Here is a 20,010-nt window from a genome sequence, read left to right as displayed (position 1 = left end):
TGCAGTCTCCACCTTTAGGGTATATACATAAAAGAACTAGAAATATGGGAACATTCACACAAAAGAACTAGAAATATGGGAACATTCACAGTGTATTATTCATAATAGTAAAAAAGGAAAAATAATTCAAAGGTCCATCTGTTGATGAATGGATAAACAAAATGTGGTATATCCATACAATAGATATATATATATATATATGACGTTAAGCAAATTAAGTACTGATATATGCTAAAATATAGACGACCTTGAAAACATTATGCTTAATGGAAGTCAGTCAGAAAATACAGCATTTTGTATCATTCTATTTATATAAGATGTCCCAAATTGACAAATCCAGAGACAGGAAGTAGATTAATGCCTGCCAAAAGAAGGGAGGAAAGGGAGTTAACTGCTGATTTCTAACACAGTGTTTAGAGGAAGTTTTTTGCAGGGAAGGTGAGGTGATCAAAGCATTCTCACAACAGTCATGACGGTTCACAACTCTATGAATAAAATAAAATTCACTGAATTGTACACCTTAAGATAGTGAATTTCATGGTATGTAAATTGTGTCTTAAAGCTATTATAAAAACAAAACAAAGTTTCAAGCCACAGAATTATGCTATGAGCACACAAACAGTTGTGCTCCGATTTGTTACAAGGAGGAAAGAAGAGAATTGTTAAGTCTTAGTCACTACCCTAAAAAGTTACAAAAAAATTTGATGACCACAGTTACTTACAAGCTCACAAAGCATTATAAAAGCAAAAAAGCATTGCAGTAAGTTTGTTCTTTAGAATCTGTCAGTATGTTATAATCATATTATTAAAAACAGAAGTGATAGTATGATGACCAGAGTACCACTTGAGGAAAAAATAAGGATCATTTAGAGATATACTTTTCTAAGGCTGATTCAAAGAACTAAAATGACTCATAACACTGAATAAGCCACTTTTTTCCCAGACTTCACTCACTGATACTAACTAGGGAAAAATAAAATTAGAGACAAGAATTCTACAAGGGTAATAATTATTCTAATTTAGGAGTTCATACAATTGAATTACTAGACAACAAAGTCAAATAATTGAATCTTCCAAAATTATAGGCAGTTTGCTAATGCAAACCAGAAATAATAGAGAGCTCAGATGTTACCCCATCCTAAGAGTTACCACTCTCTCCAGTAACTAAAAAATAAAAAGTTGAGCCGGGCGCGGTGGCTCAAGCCTGTAATCCCAGCACTTTGGGAGGCCAAGGTGGGTGGATCACAAGGTCAAGAGATCGAGACCATCCTGGTCAACATGGTGAAACCCCGTCTCTACTAAAAATACAAAACATTAGCTGGGTATGGTGGCGCGCGCCTGTAATCCCAGCTACTCAGGAGGCTGAGGCAGGAGAATTGCCTGAACCCAGGAGGCGGAGGTTGCGGTGAGCCGAGTTCACGCCATTGCACCCCAGCCTGGGTAACAAGTGTGAAACTCCGTCTCAAAAAATAAATAAATAAATAAATAAGTTGAGAGAACAAATACTTATTGGCTTTGTGCATGTGTCACGTTTTACCTTGTGGCACAATTCAGAATAATATGGTCACTGATTTGTCAAAGTGTGACAGCCTCATTTTACTCATGAGTGATGAAAAAGACCAAAGACTAAACTTTTCTAATGGTCAACAGATGCCATTCATTGAATATTCAATATATTTAAGGTACAATTTTGAAACTTTCATACACGCCATATCACTTAATTTCATTCTTAAAACAATCTTAAGGGTAGGAATAACCACCCATCTTCCAGACAGGAAACAGAAGCACTTACATATTGGTCTGACTAGGGGAGCTACTAAAAAATGCCATCCCTCCCTTCCAAATAAAAGATCAAACCCAATTTTTAAATTTCATTACAGGCCTAAAAAAAGATTAGACTTCATTAGAATGGCGTAATTTCTCTGACAGTCAAACAGATATGAAAATGTTAGTTACGGAAAGGTTAGTCTCTGGGTAACAAAGATGTAGGGTTTACACACTGCTACTACTACATAACCTCATCATTAAGTGATAGCATCCAAGAGGGTGGATAACTGGTTTACTTTCCTTCTGTCACTTTCAATGTTTACCAAACTCCTTCCCAAGAAACATAAAAAACTAGAAATGTCAAAAGAAAAAAATAATTTAAATGTAGTATTTACATTTAAAGTATGTCTGTTTTTCAGAAGAGAAGGGCTGCACATCCTATTGAGTTGTGCAGTATTATTCAAGGTTATGAAACAGGGAAATGTTTAAAATGATGTTTTGTAGAAGCACAGAAAAATAAAACCAACAGGAATACTTACTTCCCCCTCCATGAATGTTTTGTTGTATAGAAACATGCCAGATCCTTATTCTCCCTAATTATGTTCATTTTGTGCTCAAACCTGGAAGATAAAAATATGGAGGCACTTAGTACATGTTATATATTTTTAATCTTCCCAAGTCTCCCATAAGAAAGGTAGCATGATCTCTCTCTTTCACAGCTTGCTGTACATTCTTTGCAAGACGGTAAGGTTTTTAGGGATAGGGACTGGTCTATTCAGCTCTTTATCATAACCTTTAGCACCATATTGTGATTGTCCGTCCAGCTCTCTCCCCTACACTGAACTGGGTTTCTTGACCAGAAATGACATCTATGAACATCCCCAGTGCATGGAATTTTTAAAATGTCAAATAAAGAAAGCTTTAAATCTCACATTGCCAAATAATGCCTTGGCATACAACGGATACCTAAACACATTTTCCAGTGTCAAACCAATTCCAAAAGGTTTTTGGTGAGCTAAGTGCTAGCCATTTTGCTGACACTACCACTTTAAAGGGGACCTACTATAAATGAGGCAATTTAAAAATAATTTTCTTACTGGCACAGTGGCCCACGCCTATAACCCCAGCCATTCTCAGGCTGAGGTGGGAGGATCAATGGGGCCAGGAGTTTGAGACCTGCCTAATCAACACAGTGAGACCTTATCTCAAAAAACAGAAGTTAACAGGGCGTGATAGCATGTGCCTACGGTCCTAGCTACTTTTAAGAGGAGGGCTGAACAAGCACTATTGAGTAGTGTGGTATTATTCTGAGGCTGAGGTGGGAGAATCATTTGAACCCAGGAGTTTGAGGCTACAGTGAGCTATGATTGTGCCACCATACTCTAGCCTGAGTGATAGGGTGAGATTCTGTCTCTAAAAATAAGTAAAACAATTTTCTCACTATAAAAGTGATGTATGTCCATATGAAGAAATCTAAAATGTTCAGAAAGCAAATCATTCATCCTTGCATCCGAAGATAATCATTTTAACCTTTTTATGTTGAGAAAAATCAGTTTTAAATGAGATTGGCATTTGTACTGTTTAACCTGTTTTCACAGAATATTAACCTTTCCCCATGTAATTAAATAGTCTATGAGAAAATGATTTTTAAGGTTATATGGTATTCCACTTTATGAATATTCCAGAACAGGGCTACTCAAAGTATAGTTGCAAATGGTTTGTTTCCAAGCCACATGAAGCGAAGTACAGAAACAGAGTAAGCATTTAGAAACTTCGACGGCAGTTTGACTAACGGATTCCTGATTGAGCAGGATATAGAACAGATCCTGCACAGATTGTTCAATCTGTGTGATTCACATGTGGAATCAGCCTAACAGTCACATGCATTGAGACCACATTATATACAGTATTCATTGACTGTAACCCAGTATATAAAATTCAGAATCCATTTTTTTAAAAAAAGGTAAACTGTGCTAATTTTACATTGTTGGAACTGGCTGCTAATGAAAGACTGTTAAGATTTTGAAAATACTGTATCACTTCATTTTGAATAAAAGTTAAATATGGTTATTTCTTCTTTTGTGACTTACCTATTTCTCCCTTGACTTAATAGTTAGAAACACACTCTAAAAAATATTGTAGAGGCGGGGAGCAGTGGCTCATGCCTGTAATCCCAGCACTTTGGAAGCCCGAGGGCGGGTGGATCACTTGAGGTCAGGAGTTCAAGACCAGCCTGGACAACATGGTGAAACCCAGCTCTACTAAAAATACAAAAAATTAGTCAGGCGTGGTAATTCTACATGCAGACACCTGTAATCCCAGCTACCTGGTAGGCTAAGGCAGGGGAATCACTTGAACCCGGGAGGCAGAGGTAGCAGTGAGCCGGTCACTACACTCCAGCCTGGATGACAGAGCAAGACTCCATCTCAAGGAAAAAAAAAAAAAAAAAAAAAAAAAAAACACAAAAAAAAAAAAAAAAAAAAAAAAAAAAAAAAACAACACTGTAGAATACATGCCAAAGTGCTAATAATACAAACTGAATAGTTGCAATTGTGTTTATTAAAGCTTGCTTTATACCTTTTTATACTGTGAATATTAAGTCAGCAATTATTTTTTTACATCATTAGAAAAACTTCTCAGGCAAAAACATTTTTGTAACAGCTTGAGACACAATTCACACATCATAAATTCACTCTTTTTAAAAGTGTACAATTTGGTGATTTTTAGTATATTTGGAGTTCTGCAACCATCACCACTATTTTCAGAACACTTTCATCACCCCAGTAAGAAACTCTGTTAGCAGTCACTCCCCATTATACCTCAGCCTCAGCACCTGGCAGCCACTAATCTACTTTGTCACTATGGGTTTGCCTATGCTGTTCCATGTTGCCAAATAATATTCTGGTGTATGGATATACCTATTTTGTTTATCCATTCATCAACTGACGGGCATGGGTGTTATTTCTACCTTTTGGTTATTATGAATACTACAACTATGAACAAGCATATTTGAGTTTTTGTGTATGTATTCATTTCTCTTGGGTATATACCTGAGTGGTAAAAACATTTTTTTAAAAGACACCCTTATTTTGAAATTGCTTTCTTCATTCGTCCTATTTGTTTTTGTTATTACCAATTATCGAGAGCCTTTGTACTCTACATAGAACGCTCATCTCCTGGATATTTACATGGCTTATGCCTCTTTCTCCTTCAAATCTGTGTTCATACATTACCATTCCAATGACGCCGATCCTAACCATCTTGATTTAAATTGTAACCATCCTCCTTCTCATTCTACACTTCCGATTCCGTCTTATTCCTTCTTTTCCCCACAGAGCACTTTTCACATTCTAATTGCAATTTATTATTCACCTAATTCTACTAGACTATCCGAGAGAGGTAGTTTTTGTCTGTTCAGCTCATTAATGTTTCTACAGAGGCCACAAGAGTGCTTGATACAAAACAGGTACTCAAAAATAAATATTTGAGTGAATGAGTAAAATTCAGCAAATCCATGGGCAATTCTGTTGTCGACCTCAAACCTGATGCTCTAATAGGAACTCGCAAATAGGGTCTTGTCAAACCTTCTGGAAAGGCATCAGTTGAAAAAATAATAAAAGGAACCACAAGTAACACCAAGTTTACAGAAACTTTTATTGTTACCAAAAAGAAGAAATTTCTTACAGTCAACTAACCTCTTCCTACTAGTGAGTATAGGGGCAGCTAAATATAGTCCTGACAGTTGGTGTGGTGCTTTGTCTGTCTGTTTCTGGATTTCACACCTGGGATGACAAAGACACCCAACTAACATTTATTAAACCCAGCAAGCATTATCCCTGCCTTCTGAATCTTTTGCAGTAAACGATATTGCTGAAAAGAAACCTGGGCAGTATCTCCGAGGACTCGCCAAAAAAAGGAGATATATTAGGCATACGGATATTTTTCCCTTATGTAACTAAAGACTGGAACAATGGAAGAAAAAGGCAGATAGAAAAGGTGAACGGCTGATACTGAGGAATGGGGTTTGTATTCCTAGACCGTAACTGAAGATACTGGAATAACTGACTCTGTATCAAGGGCTTATCTTGGGAAAACTGAGAAATAAGAAAATGTGTTGAGTAGAGATTAGTTGATATAATTAAAGGTCTAAAAATTAAAAAGGCAGAGAAAAATAAAGATTTTTAAATGACAACCATAAAAAACACAGGGCATGAACCAGAAGGAATAAAGATCCCTAATAAACCCATAGAGGGGAACAAACTAATCTCACAATAACAAAAGAAATACAAGAATTTTTTAAATGTTTTTATAAAATTTTTTTTTTTTTTTAAATAAACACCTAAAGAATGACCTTATAGGGATCACTGATTTGGGGGTATATAACTCAAAAAGACCTTTTTGGAGATAAATTAAACAACTTTACATCAAGAAGGCTTTTTAAGGTCTATAAACCTGGAGGTGATGAAAGCACCAGACTCCACAGAGTCCTTAGATTGGGATAAAAGCAGAATGACAAGATACATAACACATTAAGATAAAAATAAACTACCAACCACCTGGCCTATGAGAATACTGTATTCCTGATGCAGATTAGAATGCTGACTTCTAGAAAACTAGTATAGGAGGAAAGTAGTACTTCAATTCTCTGGAAGTTCCTACCATCAGTACAAGTTCCTATGTCCAATATTAGTATACCTGATAATTTTCTCTAATACTTAAGAAAGCAACAAGTGATATTTTATTGCATTGGAACTGAATCATTAAAAAAAAAAGTGATGTTTTACTCTGCATCCAATAAAAGCCTAGCAAAATGGGTTATTTATGGAAGAAAACTGCTCCATTTGAAAAGCTTGCATTCAACTACATTATATTTAAGTTGGGGGTGTATCTAAGAGGCAAGGGAGGGAAGAGACATCCCGTGAAGTACCAAGTCAGCCCTAGCGGAATAATTCAATGCTATATTAGTGTCTGTCTAGCCTCACAATAGAAATCAGGATAATTCTTTTTCATTTTAAAACCCCATTAAAGATTGCCTTTAATGAAGTTGGGGAAGCAAGGTGACTCTAATCTGAAAATCTATGACATGTCCTGAAATTATGCAACAACTTTTATTGAATACTTATCACGTTAGTAATTAGGCCATGCATTTACTCTGCATTTATTTCATTTCATTTTGTCCCCATAACAACACTGCAGTACCGGTATGATTCCCATTTTATTGACAAGAAAACTGACAGAGAAATTAAATCACTGTTCTAAGGTCACACAGCTGGTAAGCGATTGGGCCAGACTTTGGACCAACCTGCTTAATTTCACACTTTAGGTTCTTAACCTAAGCTTTAATACCTTCCCTCAACTTTATGAAGAAAAAAAAAAAATCCACGCTGACCATGTAATTGCAAGATATATCATTTGACAGCAAATTCCTGGAATAATTTAGAACTAGTTTCAGTTATTATCTTCATCTGGACAGATGACTGGGCATTTGTCAGAAATAACTTTGAAATCTACAATTTTAAGCAGTAAAACAAATTACCATATTCAACACAGGACAAAAGAAAGAAAAAGAAGTCTCCAAAGCCGGAATATTCTATATCTATAAATAAACTTTCAAAATATTTCCATCTTTATTAAGCTTAGAAAATATTTTTTGGCTGGGCGTGGTGGCTCACGCCTGTAATCCTAGCACTTTGGGAGGCCAAGGTGGGCAGATCACAAGGTCTGGAATTCGAGGCCAGCCTGGCCAACATGCTGAAACCCCGTCTCTACTAAAAATACAAAAATTAGCTGGGTGTGGTGGTGCGCACCTGTAATCCCAGCTACTTAGGAAGCTGAGGCAGGAGAATTGCTTAAACCTGGGAGGCAGAGGTTACAGTGAGCAGCAGTGTGGGTGACAGAGCAGGACTCCGTCTGGTGGATGGGATGACATTTTTCGAAGCGTTGTTTTACAAAAATTTCTTACCAATATATGATCTCAGGATACTCTTTAAAGAGAATTCAATTACTCTAACCAACACTGAGCTTTTAAGATAACCAGACTGGCCAGGCATGGTGGTTCAAGCCTGTAACCCTGGAACTTTGGGAGGCCACGGTGGGAGGATCACTTGAGTTCAAGAGTTTGAGACCAGCCTGGGCAACAGGGCAAGACCCCATCTGTATTTAAATTAAAATTTTACATGGAAAAAAAAAAAGAAATAGCCAGATAAATGAGATTGGAGGCTGAGATCTGTTACCCAGCAGTGTAATTATTAGCCCATCCACATTTTTAAGATAAATCTATTTTACATTCTCAGTAAAATCTTAACTACTTTTCGATACTCACTTCATCCAATGTATGGCAAGTGGTCTGGCAACTGCATTAACTCTTTTAGACCATGAAGATACTTCTAGACATGTAGATAACTCACTAATGAGGGTAATAGCAATGCACAAAGATCAGAAAAATGTACCAACTCTGCATCATTCAAAGTGAGAGGTAGAATGACTTCAAGATAATAACTGGCAAACGAGTGAAGACAAGTCTAGAGGTCCTCTAAGTACAGTAGTCAAGTATCATTCAATCTGGGAAGACCCTGGAATACCTCCTTTGGGCACTGGTCACAGAGCTGCCATTCCACATGCTATGTGTTAACTAAGAACTAGCACAACAAGCTACATTAACATTCCACTAAAGTGATTTCAATAATCTATTACCAAGGTAAGGCTAGAGAATTCTTATAACTGCCCTTTACTGGCTGTGTAACTTTGAACAAAAGTTTCTGAACTTCACTGAACTACAGTTCATGTACAACATAGGGATGATAATAAATGTCCCAAAGAACTGTAGGAGGACTAAATGTGATAACCAGAAAAAAGTTATTTTAGGCCAGGTGTGGTGGCTTACACCACAAGTAATCCAAGCACTTTGGAGGCCAAGGTGGGCGGATCACCTGAGGTTGGGAGTTCAAGGCCAGCCTGACCAACATGGTGAAACCCGTCTTTTAAAAAAAAAAAAAAAAAAAAAAAAAAAAAAGTTACTTTGTATTTCTGTTGCATCTTATTTTCAAGAACTTACCAGCTCTTGTACCTTATAGGGCATTTTGGGGGGAAGTTCTGTTAAATTGCTTGATTTTTCTCTAAATCTTTTATTAGTTTCAATCCTTCTAGTATGAAATATGTATCACCTAGAATTTCCACCTTCAAAAGTACATTATCCTATTAATTAGCATACAGTTTTACTTAACCATTCAAAAGTAACTATAACAATAAATATTTCTTAAACTGGATGATGTACATAAGGGTGCCATTTTATTATTGTTACTGTCATTATTATTTTATTGTTACAATTTATGTTTCCCATAAAACATTTTTAAAGAGAAAAAAACATTGCTGGGTGTGGTAGCTCACGCCTATAGTCCCAGCACTTTGGGAGGCCAAGGCAGGCAGATCGCCAGAGTCCAGGAGTTCAAAACCAGCATAGGCAGCGTGATGAAACCATGTTTCTACTAAAAATACAAAAAAAATCAGCCAGGTGTGGTGGCACATGCCTATAGTTCCAGCTACTTAGGGGTGCTGAGATGGGAGGACCCCTTGAGCCTGGGAGGTTGAGGCTGCAGTGAGCCCTCACCATGCCACTGCACTACAAACTGGGTAACAGAGTAAGACCCTGTCTCCAAACACACACACACACACACACACACACACACACACACACACACACACACGTGCACACATATAAACGACCAAGGTAATCAGGATAGATGAAATTTTAAAAACCATCTTGTCAATTATAACCCAACGCTTAAGCTTCTCTTTATTTCAACTTTATTCCTACAAAATACTATTACAAGTCAATCTTACTTACATTTTTAAATATTCTCCACTTAGTTGTTTGAAATTTCAACTGTTAGAATTGTTTCCTTATATGTATCCAACCTAATAGTATTTTTAAATTTGATGGTTACAACTTAACTGCGGCTTGAGAAACTTGCAAGAAAAGAACGCTTCGCAAAACTAACTTAATCTCCAGTTAATATTTCCTCTGTACATATTTTTCAAATACACTCTAAAAGTGGTTCAAAAAAATCACTGCTTATAGGCAAAAACTCTTAAGCAACTATTAATTTCCACTATCCATGATGAAAAATCTGTAGAATTTCTAGTATCAGAAACTCAAGTATCAAGCAGGTAATATCAGTAACAGCCATTTATATGCATATGCTGTAAACAACCATAAACTGTCCAACTAAAAAATATAAACAGTTGAATGGGATGTTGAATGAGATCTTGGTAGCAGCTATATCATTAGCATTTGTCATTCTGCCGGTTGTTTAGAAGCCATTCAAAACAACAAGAATTTCTGCTCAAACTATCACTTAAATTTCATCTCCTTCATTCCTGCCATTGTGTTCCATATTTCAAATTCTCATAATTTGAAATTTAATTCTTTCTGATGAGGAAAACTTCAAATTTAAATGACTTTTGTAATTAAATTGCATTGAAATTTTTGCAAGGCAGGTTCACTTATTTCCATTCTATATCCTGACATTATACCACCAAAGAAACATCTGTTTGTTCTTTTTATAGAACTGCCCTATGGGATAAAAAGACAAATTCAGAGCAACACAGGCATTTTGGCCAGATTCACCTTTCTCAATGAATACTAATGTGTGCTGCTTTCGAACAACACGATATTCTTGAATTCTCTCGTTTATTTCTGGCCGTAATACTGGCAAACCATTTATGATCATTTATGGTTAAAATGAGAATGATCTTTCAGGAGATACATAATTTTGACAGAAAACCACAGGATTTGAGAGTCCAGTGAGCAGAAGCCTACATCAAGTTGACACTAAGAACAAAAGCAGGATGAAGGGACTCAACACCAGAGATACTCGACCAGATTGTAGCCAGGCTACAAGCAAAAGAATTTACACACACATCAAAATTAAGTAGATAAACATGGCTTGTGTTAAGTAAAACCTCAAACAGAATGCTCATTTAACCAGGGATGAATACATTTAGAAAAAATACACTAGTGAAAGAAAGAATTGGCATTAATCAAGGCTAATCACTTGTTTAAAGCATGATCAACTGGAAGTAATTTTTACACAAATACGAAAACTTGCAGAGAACAGGTAAGATGCTAATTTTTCCATCTGAGTCTGTAAAATGCAAGAACAGAACTTACTTCCATCATTAGCTCTGCTCTCAATTAAAAATGTGAATGTGCCGGGCGCGGTGGCTCAAGCCTGTAATCCCAGCACTTTGGGAGGCCGAGGCGGGTGGATCACGAGGTCAAGAGATCGAGACCATCCTGGTCAACATGGTGAAACCCCGTCTCTACTAAAAATACAAAAAATCAGCTGGGCATGGTGGCACATGCCTGTAATCCCAGCTACTAAGGAGGCTGAGGCAGGAGAATTGCCTGAACCCAGGAGGCGGAGGCTGCGGTGAGCCGAGATCGTGCCATTGTACTCCAGCCTGGGTAACGAGAGCGAAACTCCGTCTCAAAAAAAAAAAAAAAAAAAAAAAAAAAAAATGTGAATTTGTCTTGCAATGCATAATAAGATGGACTGATGGAAAGATGAAAAGATCTGATAAAGCAAATACAACAAAATGTTAACATAAAAATCTGGAGGTGGGCATGTGGGTATTTAATGTAAAGTTCTTCCAACTTGGCTGCAGGTGAAAATTTTTTAAATATGTTGGGAAAAAATTATGGAGTTTGCTTTTTCTGATCAAACTCTCCTACAACAGAAACAATGCTACATTCCAAAATCACACTTAAAATGTAGTAGACATTCACATCATAGGAACTAATTTATGAGTATTATACTTTCTACAGCTATATCTTACCAAAAAGGGAGGAGTAGTAAGGATACCCATGTAAAGACTAACCCTTTGAAAAAATAATAACTAATGAGAGAATCCCTTATATTGACTTAAGGATCTAGTTTTGTTTGTAGGGATTCAAAATCTGAGTAAATCATAGTACTAGATTAGTTTGGTTTCAAACAAATGGTAAAAAAAATATAAATGGCTAACAAAAGGTTAATTTTTACCCAGATTAAAAAGCTACAACTAAGCTGTTTAGATAGAATGTGCTGTCTATGGGGGAATTTGCCAAAGGAACCTTAACCCTTTTAAATTTGAGCTTCATTTTAAGGAATGACTCAAGGACAGGTAAAAGCATTTTCTTCGAAATGAACATCAGTATGTATAATGTGTATGATACTGACAGGAATCTTAAACCATAAATATATCACAAAGTAAGATTTTAGTGCCTGCCATCTTAACCTTCCTTAACTTACTGAAGAACCAGATACCTCCAGAGATAAATTTTAAAAAATAAGAAAGCCAGTGGTAATAACGAATTTCATCTAATAATCACATCTTCAAATAACTGCCCAGAAGTTTTAATCGTGAAATGTTTGCATTGTCTGCCACATCAAAATTAACTTAACTACTTTCACTACCATGGGGTAGCTGAAATAATCTGAGATCTCCCCCACTCTTTTTAAAAAGTTGTTTCCAGGCCAGGCGCGGTGGCTCACGCCTGTAATCCCAGCACTTTGGGAGGCCGAGGCGGGTGGATCACGAGGTCAAGAGATCAAGACCATCCTGGTCAACATGGTGAAACCCCGTCTCTACTAAAACTACAAAAAAAAAATTAGCTGGGCATGGTGGCGCGTGCCTATAGTCCCAGCTACTCAGGAGGCTGAGGCAGGAGAATTGCCTGAACCCAGGAGGCGGAGGTTGCGCTGAGCCGAGATCGCGCCATTGCACTCACTCCAGCCTGGGTAACAAGAGCGAAACTCCGTCTTAAAAAACAAAAACACAAAACAAACAAATAAACAAAAAAGTTATTTCCTTTCAATTACAAACTGGGTATATATTCATGAAATACAAGGGCAAGAGAAATTCAAAAGCAGCCCCTAAATCTGAAGAAACATTTAATGGGAGGAGGGGACAAGTATACATACCATAGCAGTTAATTTTGTTGACCTTTTCTATTCAACAATATAAATCGAGTATTGAAAAAGAGACATCTCTTCTATTTCGATCACATGAATGCCCATCTCATCTGAGAATAATTTGCATTTCTGACAAAATAAACCTTTATCTGTTGTCAAAAAATTTTTAAATTTTCTACGAAAGATGTATTACTATGACCCTTCCCTTTACAAAGCTTAATAATGCCTTAAAATATTCACTTGAAAGTTTTTTCCAGAAACATGTTCACTTAAGCATTTGAAATAATTGCTATTAATCATTTACATATTTTTAGTTTATACACATTAGTGTAACTTTCTAGACCTAATTTCATTTTATCTCTGAAGCACAACCTGGCTTATGCAAGAACAAAGTATACTATGTCTGTAAGCTTTTCAGCTTATCAACAGGCACTTAATAATCATGCTCTACTACTGTAAATATGCCCTATAATGAGCAAAAGAAATTTTTAGCAGCTATATTTTAACTTGTTGCTGTTTCTCCTATCACTACAGCAAATGCATAATGCAGGACTAAATTTCCTAAGCTTATAACAAATACAACTTGAAGACAGTTTTACAGAAAGTATCCTGAACACCTAAACACTGAAAGACAAAAGTTTAATTTATTATAATTTCCCTTTCACTCAATGAAAAATAGCAACATATATTTCTAGTTCAATTCTTTCTGAAATATCCCTATAATTCCTACCTCTCCTGTAATGCTTTACAGTTTACATAATACTACCAAATCATCTCAAAAAAGGAAAGTTTCAGTTTCAAAATTAAGGCCATTAGCTCTAAGGTTTGGGGAAAAAAATGGCTTATCTGCTCTAAGATTTGATAAACATTCAAAACACATTCTGTAGCTTGACTAGAAGTTTGAGGAGAGAAATCCATAGCCTTAGATGACTAAGGAATACAGTACAAGTCAGGACACCATGTATAAGCGTTTAAATGTTACAGAATATATGAAATACTATAGAATATCTCCTCCATTCATAACCTTATCAATCCTTCCGTTAAGCTGTGGCAACTAGAGTTGACAAAAATCAAAGCATCAAAATAATTAGAGACAGGGTCTTGCTGTCACCCAAGCTGAAGTGCAGCAGCACAATCACAGCTCACTGGAATCTCAAACTCCTGAGCTCAAGCAATCCTCCTGCCTCAGCCTCCAGAGTAGCACGTGCCACCATGCCCAGCTAATTATTTTATTTTTTGAACAGATGGGTTGCTCAGGCTGGCGTTGAACTCCTGGCCTCAAGTGATCCTCACATCTCAGCCTTCCAAAGTGCTGAGATTACAGGCATGACTATTGTGCACCCAGCTAAAATAATTATTTTAGATTGCTTTAAAGGTTTTTTCTACCTGATAATCAAAATATCACTTACTAATCAGTTGCAAAGAGATTACCACTGGGCATGTGCTAAACATGTGAAAAGGCAGTGTTCTTTAATGGCAACTCCAGTGCTTAAACTGTAAAATTCCACTAACTTTAAAGTTCACTCTTCTTCACAAGTAGTCCGTAAAAGTGCAAGTAAAACTCACACATGTAGACTGTTGAGCATCTGAAAATAATTACTAGCAAGTTATATGGTGTTATTGACTGAACCACACCTAAATGTACCTTTGCACAGGTAACTATCTCAAATTAGCAAAGATGATCATAAACATGCTGGCTTAGCTATTTGTTACAAAGAAATCTAACTCAATGACTCTCGAAGGAATTCCTATGATTAAGAATCACTCCACATAACATGTTGCAGACTGGCACGTGCTGAGCATGTGAACACTGCTGAAACAGAAAAAATATGTTGAAAACCACTGATTAAAATTTTGAACTAAAGTAATAGTTGGGGTACGATGCCATCCCATCTGAGGCACTATGACTGGGAGCACTGCTAACATTAAGTGGATGAGACTAGATACTCAACATACATTACAGTCCCACAGGTAAGTACTGTCCGCACCATACGACTTTCAAATGTCCAACCGAGCCAGGGGCAGAGGCTCACACCTGTAATCCCAGCACTCTGGGAGGCTAAGATGGGAAGACTGCTTGAGCTCAGGAGTTCAACACCAGCCTGGGCAACACAGTGGACCTCCTCTCTACTAAAAACGAAAATTAAAAAATTAGCTGGGCACGGTGTGCCTATAGTACAAGATACTAAGGAGGCTACGGTGGGAGGATAACTTGAGCCCAGGAGATCGAGGCTACAGTGAGCTATGATCCTGTTACTGCACTCCAGCCGGGGCCAAAGAGGGAAAGTTGTGGTCAAAAAAAAAAAAAAAAAGCCCAAAAGTCCAAATGGTTAATCATGTAGGCAAAAACCTATTTATAATGAATGAAACCCAGAATCTAATTGTTTTATACATAACTCACCAAGTACATTTTGCAGGGTTTAATATACATATACACAGATTTTTCCAGGAATGTAACTATAATGTAAATTAAGAGATTATACTTTATTAACCCTGTTCTTTTCTAACAATGCTCATGATAATCCCAATTGTGGTATTTGAGTCACCAATGTGACAAACTTGTAGCCATCAACATTTGTCAAAACTCAAAATGGTTCCATGTAAAGGTACAAGCCTCTGACATATCCTTTGCGTATTCTAGTATAATCATACTTAACTGTTTACATATTGAAATGTATCTAGTCAGTTCTGCTATAATGCTTTTTGATGTGAATTTATACTAACAGGACTGGTATATTACTGAACAATAGGAGCATGATGCAAATTTCACATTTGCTTATAGTGATTCTGTCCCAACACTAAGTTAATGCAGAAAACTGTATCCAACTGATCTAAGCCATGTAGGAATTCACAAAATACACACATACGCAAAACTCAGGTGGTCATGAACCACACACATTCACGTTACTAATTTTCCACACCATCTTACGACTTTTTTCCTTCTACTATTTCACGGTAATTCACTAACTGCAACTCCACCCAATGCTCACTGCCTCAAGCAAACTTTTTCAAGGCGAAATCCCCTAATTACAGTATTTAACCATTTAACATGTACAAAACAGTGCTCTTGTTCTTAAGCTACCTTTTTAATAAATGTATCTTCATGGCTGCTCTTTTTCTTGGGAGTTTTTTTCTGCTTTTTCATGGGCCTCAATTGTTGGTTAAAAGCTGGACATGTGTAGGACAATAGTGACTGAGGCGAATAATTTTTGACTATACGAGCACACCTGTTCTTTATGAGGCCTTTGGTGAAGGGTTTGTGTTAATCTGGTTAGGAGTTGGACTTAGTTTGTGATCTGTTACTGCCATAGTTATCCTCAGTGTATTACAGCCTTCATGTATCTGCAGAACAGTTTGTCTCCCTGGTTTACTACAGCAATACTCCTTAGATTCTTTGTGTTGTGCCTCTTTGCATAAACTTATTCCTTTTCTAGTAGGATTTTGTGGTTCCTTGTTATTAAAAGCTTTTTCGCTTTGTGGCAGGGGATGGGGGATACCGTCTGATGTTCTGATTAAGGATCAGTCTAAGTCAAACACTGTGTTCCTGAATCTCATGAAGGTAGACTTCTTGGTTCTGCTGACCACCCCTGGCTGCAGTTTTGGGCTCAGGGCCCCACCTCCAGGCATAAGATTCTCTCCCTGTTCTCATCTACCCCCTGAATGTTCACCAATGGGGCCAACAGAGATGCCCTTCTCCCCCCTAGATTAAAGCTGTTTTCCACAGAAGAGACAAAGGGGAACAATCAGGCAGTTTCTTGACCCTCTTAGAAGTTCTGTTGCTGTTCCCCACCCTCTCCATATGCACAACAGACACAACCCCCAGGGTTCTTTCCAATCTTTTCTAGGAGTAGACCCGGTGAGGCTTGTGGATAAGAGTTTGTAAGATAGTGCATTCAGGCTTCATCATGCTTTTTGTCCAGTTGTGTCTGAAGAAGGTAAATAGAAACTGCCATCTACTCTCTCTGTAAGCACTATCTCTCAAAATTTCAGCCAGTGGTTTTGCTGTGGATTCAGCTCTTTAATAGATTTCAAAAAAGTCATGAATTTGTAGTGTAGGGTTTTTGTTGTTGTAGTAGTGAGAGCAAAGCTTCTTTTTGTCTCAGGGCCAAAGCCAGAGGAGGTTATACTATTTATAAACTAAGGAGAGCAAAAAAGGTGTTACTAATTATTTTGTATAAAAAGGGAACCTTTATTGGGTCTAATAAAGTTGAGAGACAAGTGACTCAAGGATCTCTTTCAAAATATTAATAACTCCCCTTTAACTACTGCCAAACATGACAGTGAACATTTAGGCCAAAACCTATTTGTAGCAAATTTGTGCTGCAGTTTATCTGCACAACCTGGTTTCTATTTACTAATTTAAAGTACCTCAATCAGAAGCAGGGGACAGGTATGCGTAGCAGAAACCTCAAATTCACCTGCGTAAATAGAACTGGTTGAGGAATGAAGCCCAATTAGTTAAAACACACCTTTTCAATTTCAACCCCAATTGACTACCTATTGAGAACCAGACTCCACCATCAACCTTTTGACAAATTTAATAAAGCCAGTATTGTTACAGTCCGTCTGGGCAAGGCAACTATCTTCCATTTATTTGTGGATAAGGTTAAATTATTCCAAATAATTCATTCATTCGCTCATACTATTTTTTAGCTTAAGTATTTTGTTTGCAACTAATGACATTGCTATATTTTATACTATTTATTACTACCACTTTAAAAAAAGAGGAGTATCCAATGCCTCTTAGTGGAATACAAATACTGATATTTTCCATGAACTGGACTCTAACCTTAAGGTCCTTTACATTCTTATTTCTTCATAATCCTTTGACTCCTCTTTTCCTCCCTTAATATGTTCTACTTCCTTTTTTCAAGAGTATAATGTAATAATTTCTACACAAGGACGTGTGTTCCCTGAATGCACTGTGATATTAATAGCATAAGTTTGAGATATAGTAGCTTAAAAAGTGTTTCACATGACATAAAATGTTAACAAGGTTTTATGTTATATGATAAATAAGTCAATAAACCACTTTCCAAAAACCCAAAGAATTGTGTTCCGGACAGTTTCTGACAAGTGGTTTCTATTAATTTCTTTTTTTAAGGCAAATTCTGTTTCATACTCCCATAAACTCAAAGTACTGGTAATATATTACAAAACCTGACCACTGTGAGTCATTTTCCCTGCAGGCAGTTCTTTCAAACCTAGAAACCTATGAAGTCCATAAACTGAGAAAGAAAATACAGTAAGAATTGCTGGGGGCAGGTCCTGAACTACTGCTTTTTTCCTGAGACACTATTACAAAAGGCTTAACTTAAACTGTACACTATAAAGCCCTTCATAGAGGACGCAATAGCATCAGGTAGAGAACATCCTTTTTGAAGGAAATCTGAATGGGGTAAAAGGGAAAAGCAGAGGGAAAATGAGTAATAATTACCTTGGGAAACCACCGCCACATTAGGGTGAAATCTTTATTTTTTTTCCCCTCTAAGCAACGGACACAGGAAACAATCTCAAGACAAAAGTGGTTAACGGAACACTATACAAAAGGAGAAAATTTAAGAGAAGGCACAATTCTTAAGCATAGTTAAGTATCAAGCGATTAACAGCCACTTCACTGAGCGTCTTTCACCCACTCCGAGGCCACATTCAAAGGTAAAATCACAGCAGCGGAAGAAAGGCCACGTGAATAAAACTGCCTTGCAGGAAGGAAAAGCCTTGGGGGAGAAAATAATTTGGAAAAGGAATGGAGAAGAGACGACGCGGATGCTCATTTCCTAACAAAACGAAACAAAGCAAAGAAAGTCAGTCTATGCAGGACTTGTGGGGAAGGAGGGTCGCTGACCCAAGGAAACAAGAGTTGCCAGCATCCAGCAGGAGGGTGCTCAGACTAGGAGACTGGAAGGGAATCCCGAGGGCGGAGCCCACAGGGGAATGAAGAGCGTGTGGGGTAAGGATACGTTATGGCCAGTGGAGGAGCGTACTAAGTAGAAAACAAGAAAACCAGACAAAAAGAGAGATGGGCTGGACACGGCAGTGCCCTGAGCTAATGTCCCTCATTAGCTGGAGGGGGGGGTCCAACGTAAGGAACCAGACCAGCAGACTGGGGGGAGGGTAATCTGCTTCCTTAGCAGCTCCAGGCTGCGGCGGCCAAGACCACCTCTTTTTCCCTGCCCTGAGCCCCACAAAGTCCCCACGGCGTGGAAAGAGGGTAAGGCAGAGCCTCAGAGTCCAGTGCCCGGAGTCGGCATTACCTTCGCGGGAGGCTGGAGAGGTTCCAGCCCTAGCTCCTCCAGTCGCCGGCTCAGCGTCCAGAGTGGGATGAGGCGCCCTCCGGCCTCCTCACCCTCGCCACTTCCCCTTTCCCCCGCCGGGGCCCTGCAGCTCCGCTGCCGCGGGTTCCTGGTGCCGCCGCGACGCTGCCTCCCCGCCCCCTCCGCCTCCTCCCTCTGCCTCTCAGAGTTTCACTCTGGAGGCCGCCATCTTCGCTCAGGCTTTGAGCGACCGCGCTCTAATACGCCTGCGTCGCCGACGCCCAGGCCGTCACGAGGCCCGGTCAGCTGATCTCAACTCTTCCGCCTTCTGCCCCGTCCTCCCCATCCAGTTCGTTCTTTCCCAGAAATTCTGCGTCCCGCCTGCCCGCCCCCTAGCAGTTACACATGCGCAGAATAACGACACCGGCCGTGGGCTGTGGATTCCACACAGCGCTTGAGGGATCAGCGCATCAGTGGGTGCTCAGAAGGTCACGCCCCTGGGCGCGCGCGGCCATGACCACGCCCCTCCGGGGTGTGCCTCAGGGCTGCGCCCCTCGGTTTGTGTCTTGCGGATAGGAGAGGCGCAACCTGGTACTTGAGCTTTAAAGCCGGAGAAAATCCTGTTTTAAATTACCTCTTTTTAACCCTTGCCGTCAAGTACCATGGAGCATCCGCTAGGCAGTGTGAAGCCTCAGCCTATTTACTGGTTTCACTGGATTGGGAGCCAGCAGGTTCACTTACTATTGAGACTCCCAGAACGACAGCAGAGCAGAGTTTAAGTTACCGGTGCTCTGGGAGGTCTCGGAGACCAAATTGTCAGAGACGTCTAAGGCATTTGCGGGTGAGAATGCTGGATAGTTCTGGTAGCCCCCATCTATTGTATGCTGGTTAGGTGTTTAGAAGTTTACTTAACGCTACTTAATCTTCAACTCCCTGGGATAGGAATCATCCTCACTTTGCATCTGAATTGAGGCCCAGCCTCAGAGTAGTACATACGGAGTTTGTTCCCAAGTAATTTGAATCCACACCTTTGC

At 38.6% G+C, this 20,010-nt stretch overlaps 1 protein-coding gene across 3 annotated transcripts in view; it reads right to left on the bottom strand.

Moving 5' to 3' along the window:
- Positions 1 to 19,237, bottom strand: part of DNAJC13 (DnaJ heat shock protein family (Hsp40) member C13) — a 123,502-nt gene extending 104,265 nt beyond the window's left edge. For 2 of the 3 annotated variants that reach the window (XM_017505696.2, XM_017505697.2), the window contains exons 1-2: positions 18,977 to 19,235; positions 2,307 to 2,387 (exon numbers count right to left, since the gene is read on the bottom strand). In XM_017505696.2, the coding sequence (XP_017361185.1) occupies positions 2,307 to 2,374 (68 nt within the window). In that variant the 5' untranslated portion in view covers positions 2,375 to 2,387; positions 18,977 to 19,235. Of the gene's footprint in view, positions 1 to 2,306; positions 2,388 to 18,976 lie in introns of all 3 variants that reach the window. The other variant, XR_001818295.2, reaches the window with a different exon arrangement.
- Between the last annotated feature and the right edge of the window lie 773 nt (positions 19,238 to 20,010).

The sequence above is a fragment of the Cebus imitator genome, unplaced genomic scaffold, assembly GCF_001604975.1.
Source record: "Cebus imitator isolate Cc_AM_T3 unplaced genomic scaffold, Cebus_imitator-1.0 Scaffold340, whole genome shotgun sequence".
Taxonomy (NCBI): domain Eukaryota; kingdom Metazoa; phylum Chordata; class Mammalia; order Primates; family Cebidae; genus Cebus; species Cebus imitator.
This window is presented reverse-complemented; position numbering and strand designations above follow the sequence as displayed.